Here is a 6,176-nt window from a genome sequence, read left to right as displayed (position 1 = left end):
GTGAGAGTGATGGTGGGAGTTTTGTAGCTGCGATAGTTTAGCTCCTGCTGGTAAAGAAAGCCTACCATAACCGGTGCTATGGCTCTGTGCCCTGGCAGTGGTAAAACAGCACCACATTGATGGACACCCTTGGCTGTCCTTAGGAAAACAGAGCTGCTTATGGAAAAGTAAAATAGAATTTAAGGGCTTTTTGTTGGTGGTGGGTTTTGTGGTTGGTTTTTTTGGTTTGGTTTGGGGTTTGTTTGGTTTTTTTTTTAAATGCAGCTCGGACTACAGTATTATCCTTGCTCTCAAGTCACGGCTTTCTACCACAAGTGTAGGTTCTTCTAGAAACTGGCAAAAGGGTCTGAATGGAAACTCTAGCTTCTGGTGTAACTTTTTGTGGTAGATGAGCAAGGAGCTGACTTGTTAAAGGTACCATCTTATAGGTCTGCATTGTGGTGTTGCTTTTAGAAGTGTTTGGCTATGGATGACTAGATACCTCCATTAATGGGCAATTTTATTATTTCTCCTCTTTGCAAAGACTATTCGAGGGAAGATCCTAAGAGAAGACAACCCTAAAGAAGCAGCGCTGCATCTTGCCCCCCCCCCAGAGAGCAATTGAGGGCAGCCAGCACCATGAAAAGGAAGCTGTCTCAGTCTAGCCAGTATGAAATGTTTATGGCAAGGATGCTCAAAGGTCTGCCTTTCTGTGGGGCATTAAGAGTGTCTCATCTCTGGCCCAGAATCTCCCCTAAAGGAGTCGCCCCTTCTGGCCTCCAGGGACACAAGAAAGACTTGCTCTTTCTGAAATTTCAGCTGAAGGAGGCCCTGGCTGGTAGTAGTTGATATGTCATATCTGCCTGGTAAGAGTGTTCACCGAGGAAGTCAGGCTCCTTGGTTGCAAAATCCTTTCTGTCTGGGGAATTTCAAATCCACACTTGCTAGAGGAGTCCTGTATCCCAGGCTGGTTTCAGGGGCCTCAGCTCCTCTGCTTGGAAGCAGATCATCGCCCTCATCCTGCAAGGGTCAGGAACATGTGCAGAGCACGTTACGGCTGTGCAACACAGCACTTCATTCGTTTGCCTGAAAGGGAAACGGTGTGGGAATTTGGGACTTCCAGTTGCCAGACTCTGTATTTCACTTACCGGCAACACAAGTACAATAATTTATGAGCTGTGTAAAGCATATACCTGTGGCATTTCTTGCTCTTCAAATGCCATTTTAAAAGAAAGTGACAAATACAACTGCCTGTTGTGAGGAGCCAGCTCTGCTAGGCATGCTTAGCAGCCCTCAGGGAGGAATACTTGCACCCTGCTTCGCAGTACTGGCCAGGTTTGTAGCTCCACCCAACCGTCAGAAAGAGTAATATTTGCAGCAACATAGAGTCTAGGCTTCATCTTTAGCCAGGGGAGAGAGCAGCTTAACATCACTAAAGGTAACTCCCTTCCCTACAGACTTGCTGTGGAATTTGGGCTCTTGAGAAAGAGCACCTGCCATGAAAGCAAAGCGGCCATGCCAACTTGTAAGATTAGGACTGTGGGGTCAGGGGAAAGAGGTCTGGAATGGGTAGCATCACCACTAACTTGAAGCTTGAACAGTCACTAGTTGAGACAGATGATCTTATGACAGGGAAAGGAAAAAGATGGCAGCAGAGACATTACTTTTTTTCCCAAAGACTTTATTAATAAACACCTGGAACATTTAAGAGTTACTACGGGCCTTACTTTACATGGAAGTACTGCTTTATTTGCTCTGCCTCATCTTTCCCAACTATCTAAATGTCAGCCCAACTCCAGCTGTTGTCTCTCTTCCCTCTTCCTACCTCATTTTCCAGCACAGTGGCATGTTTACAATCCATATATGCAGTACCTCTGTCATACCAATGAGCACCACGCCGTGAACAAGAGTTACTATAATAACACAGCTCTGTTGTAGCCTAGGTGCTTAGCCAGAGTTCCCCTGGGCCACGGAAAGAGGCTCCTGAACACTGTTGCTGTATGATTTCAAGTCAGATGCAGAATCACCAACTTCTCTCAATAAATAAATTTTATCTTCTAACAGGTTCCAGTGTAGCTTTAGATTCTGAAGATAAATAAAAGAAAGTCTTTCAACATGAAGATTGGCCCTTTACCGAAACAGCAAGATTTACAAGACTACAAATTTAAACCATTTAGAAAAGGAATACTTGAAGCAGAGGAGGAGATGCTCCCTGGGTAGGTGTGTCCTCTGGAGGAAGCACAGAAGAGACAAAGGCAACAGTCACTGTGTATACATACCTACAGGCCGTACGCGTCTAACGGACACATGCACATTCATCTGGAAAAGTGAGGATATTACTAGATGACAGAGTAGTTAGCCTCTATTTCCTCACCTACTCTTACTGGAGGGGGCCTTCCTCACACTGTGCTATTATCCATTCACTTTTAATGAAATCGTCATCTCAAGTCGTGTAAAAATGAGACGACAACACTAGAATGAGCTTAGATTTGTTCATGTCTAAACTGCATTAAGTTTTCTTCGTATTGCAACAGAAAACGATTTAAGAGAATCTCACTGAGTAGTCGAGCCTCGTTCCCTTTGGTACTTGCACAAGCTTAACATGAAATAAATAAAATTAGCATGCTGTCAGGGCAAGTTGTTTTACAAATGCAAGTGTTTTGATTTAAATACTAAGGTCTCCACATTCATTAGAGGATTAAATCCTTAAACACGGGGGTTAGTGAAGGATAAAGCTCATCTGCCTTCTGGTTTTCGAAGCCTCACATGGCAAGAACACCATGACAAGAACACTGACTCCTTTTTTCCTCCCTTGGAGGCTCCAGATTAAAAAGCGCTGAACAGCAAGTGTAACTCCAAACAAGTGCCCGAAATAATGTTTAGTCGACAGTATTTCCTCATCCTTCAATAGCTTCCGGCTTCAAAAGTTTTCTCTAAAATAAAATAGTGGTGAGTTAAGACACTGCAATACCAGGTGGCATTCCAACACATTACAGCAGTCTGTCAGGGTCTTGATTAAAACTAAAGTCACACACCAGAGACAGGTGATCAGAAGGGTAATTGAATGATGGCAGCCTGTTGGGCCCAATTTGCTCTTCAGTCAGCAAGCCCAGGGCTGAGTTCACTTTCAAGGCATGCTGGGAATACCAGATATAATCCAGTGTGTGCCGGCACTCTCCCGAGGGCCGGATCTTCCAGGTGGTGTACGGGGGCTCAGACTGCCCGTCGGGGCTCAGCAGCTTGTACGCACTGTTTAAGTTGAGGCTGGAGCTGGAAAATTCTCTGTAGACCTCCTCAGTTGGCTCAGCATTGAAGTCTCCGCAGATGATCAGAGGGATCTTCGCACCTTGAGTAATACTCTTCAGGTTCTGGAGAAGATCGTAGCCTTGCGCAGACCGAAACCTCTCCCAGCCAGTACGGGCTTTCAGGTGAGTGACGGCAACGCAGAACAGTCTTCCAGTTTCATTGCACTTCAGCGTCTGAGCTATGGCCACTTGGTTGGTCTTCAGCTTCATGGCGGTGAGCCGGATGTTAGCACTGTTGATGAGCTCAAAGCGGTCTTTGAGGAAAAACAAGGCGCAGCCATCCGGCCCGTTGTTCTGCTCCACATCTAGGCATGGAGACCACGGCTTCGGGAAGAAAGTACACTGGTAGCCGAGTCGGCTGAGGAGTGGCTCAAAGGTGTCAAAGTAGTGGTCGACTTCTTGCAGGCACAAGATGTCAGGCTTGTACGCAAGGATTTCCTCCAGGATGAGGCACTTCCTCTCTTCCCATTTCAGAGCTTCCATGGGGCACCGAACAAAGTTGTCTTTGCCTTCTCCGAGAGCTGAAATTAGCAGGGAGGGGGAGGAAAAGAAAAAAAAGAAAAGAAGTTACAATAGCTAAAACAGGCTGCCTTCCTCCAGGTTTTGCAGAGGCAAGGCTCTGCTCTCAGGAGCCAGCTGCCACCTTGCAGCAGCCAGTGGCTGCTTGCAGCCCCGCACGAGAGCAGGCAGGTCTGTCACAGTGCAAGAGGTTGTAACGGGAAGCGGCACGAGGCTTTCACAACACTTTGCTTTCCCTCTAAAACGTGTGTACGTCAGTCTACGTGCAGGTGATGGGTTTTTCAGGAGTAGCTGCTGACTTTAAGGGTGCCAGGCTTGCCAATGGGTGTGAGAACCCCTTCTTAAAACACTGAAGTCTCTCCAAAAGAATTAAGTTCCCTTTACAGGTACAAGTTAGAAGAAAGACTTCTTCCCCCTCTTCCCAAAAGTCACTACACTGTGGCAGGTGCTTCCACATGTGGCTGCCACAGCTTAATCCTAAGAAAAAATGCAGGGGGATAGGAGTGACTTAACTGCAGAATGTTAAGGCAGTCCCTGTGTGGGAGACTTCCCACCCCAAAAGATTTTAAGATGAGGTTGTTCCATAAGCCAATTTACAGCCTTGATTTTAGGGGTCTGAGAAAAAAATCAGTTATTTTGAAGAACTAAGAATTCCCGTAACAGATCTGAATCCCTGAATAGTTCACCGATAAACTAATTAAAAAACTGTAGAGAAGCTTTACAAAGAATAAAACTTAGGGAAGGATGAGTCTTTTCTGGGGGTTAACAACTATCTAAAAGTGATGGGTCACAGCTTTTTGAATATACTGTGTTCAGTTAAGACAGGCATTCAGAGCTACCTTTGGCATCACGGTTGCAAGGAGAGACCTTCTTTCCGTTCTATAAGAACGGAAGGCAAGCCACTATTTCAGGTGCTGAAAATCTCCCCCTGGCCCTCAGTCAGTTGTGCCTCACATAATTCACCTCTCTCCCTTTGCTCTGCCAGTCCCAGGCATGCCTAACTACGTAGCCACATCTGCATTTAAACATTTTCACTGCTGCATTTGATCTCAAGGTCACACCTTGAGCTTAGGGGCAGCTCCTACCTTGGGCAAGGATGTTCCACTGCATGACCCGAATGGGGCGGTGGTTACTAGCAGTGTTTTTCTTCAGGTCCACGAAGTCCCTCTGAAATCGGGGCGGCCGTTTCTGCAGAACGATCTGACATTCCTCCAGCAAATCCTTGGGGTCTATAGGATCCAGCTGTGCCGAGTCCGGCTGCTCCAGGCAGTCCTGGTGCTGGGACACGGCACTGCTGCTCAGCGTCTTGGCGAGCGCGCTGTAGAGCCGGCTGGTGCTGTTTCCCATGGAACACACTGGAAAGGAAAAAATGGCGTTAGAGATGTCCACCATAACTCTTCTCACCACTTAGGTGCCTTACAGGTAAGCTTGTACAGTGCCAGCAATTTGTGGTTTGTGCAGGAGCCTGTTCCTGAATCTGAGATAAAATAAGAAGGACGCAGAGATAGGGTTAGTTCTGTCCACGGTCTCATCGTGTTTTGCTTATTATCAGGGGCTGCTAACCTCTGCAGCATGCAAACAGTCTGGTTTAAGACATCATGCAGGTGTCTTCTAAGGGAAGGATGGACTCTTTCATCTAGAACAGCAGGGCGAAGATTAACTTCTGCACATGTTCTAGGAAACAGAATAGAGTGTACTTTTTCCCTCCTCACAGAGGAGAGAGCCCAGCAGGTAGACAAATACTGCCTGCTCCTTATTTCATGTGCAGCATTTGTCTCTAACGGAGATGGCACTCTGCACGGCCGGGTACCCTGTGCCTATTTGGGATGCCTCCGGGCTGTGGGCCTCCTGCCTGCGGAGCAGCACGCACAGTGACTCATTCCCTCAGGTTAATATTTAATAGGAATCTGTGATCACAGCTTCATTTGCCCCAAAAGCAGCAACGTTTTTATGAGCGTGGAGCAGCCAGATGCTTCTGCTGGCTTAGACCCCAGGATGTAGAGTGGAGAAGGGGGTCTCTCCGGCCCCCCTTCACGCCCCTATGCTCATTCCCCTCACCCTCCTTTCTCCCTTCGGCTCCTTGCTCCTTTGCGCCGTGCCCCAGCTCAGCAGCTTCCAGCACACCCTGCGGTCCTGCAGTCCTCCCCAGGCCCCAGCGACCTCCTGCTCCTTTGGCCATCTTAAGCACACGTCCTGCAAATAAGCAGCTGTCCCCCACCTCTCCCTGTTAATGCCTGTCAGCAGTTAGCCCCCCACCCCCACCCCACCATCTCCTGCAGGGAGGTCCCCCCATCCCACACAGGGTCACAGCTGCCGCAGGGTGTGTGTGTGTCCCACTGTTTTGCCCTTTGGCTTACAGGCAGGAGGTGGCTG

General features: G+C 47.8%; 1 protein-coding gene across 1 annotated transcript; it reads right to left on the bottom strand.

Moving 5' to 3' along the window:
• Positions 1–1,649: 1,649 nt before the first annotated feature.
• On the bottom strand, positions 1,650–5,155 carry NOCT (nocturnin). The gene is made up of 2 exons (XM_019474878.1): positions 4,889–5,155; positions 1,650–3,805 (listed from the first exon to the last, which is right to left on the bottom strand). The coding sequence occupies exons 1-2, from the start codon at positions 5,148–5,150 to the stop codon at positions 2,970–2,972; spliced, it is 1,098 nt and encodes a 365-aa protein (XP_019330423.1). The 5' UTR covers positions 5,151–5,155; the 3' UTR covers positions 1,650–2,969.
• Between the last annotated feature and the right edge of the window lie 1,021 nt (positions 5,156–6,176).

The sequence above is a fragment of the Aptenodytes forsteri genome, unplaced genomic scaffold (assembly GCF_000699145.1).
Source record: "Aptenodytes forsteri isolate BGI_AS27 unplaced genomic scaffold, ASM69914v1 Scaffold125, whole genome shotgun sequence".
In the NCBI taxonomy this organism is placed as follows: domain Eukaryota; kingdom Metazoa; phylum Chordata; class Aves; order Sphenisciformes; family Spheniscidae; genus Aptenodytes; species Aptenodytes forsteri.
Note: the sequence above shows the minus strand (reverse complement) of the source record. Positions and strands in the feature narration are given on the sequence as shown.

Bases quoted from the DNA above. Each gene is read 5' to 3' on its own strand.
- NOCT (XM_019474878.1), bottom strand. From the start codon at position 5,150: ATGGGAAACAGCACCAGCCGGCTCTACAGCGCGCTCGCCAAGACGCTG. The intron at 3,806-4,888 runs GTAGGAGCTGCC...TGCTAATTTCAG, and splicing joins GTGGAACATCCTTGCCCAAG to CTCTCGGAGAAGGCAAAGAC.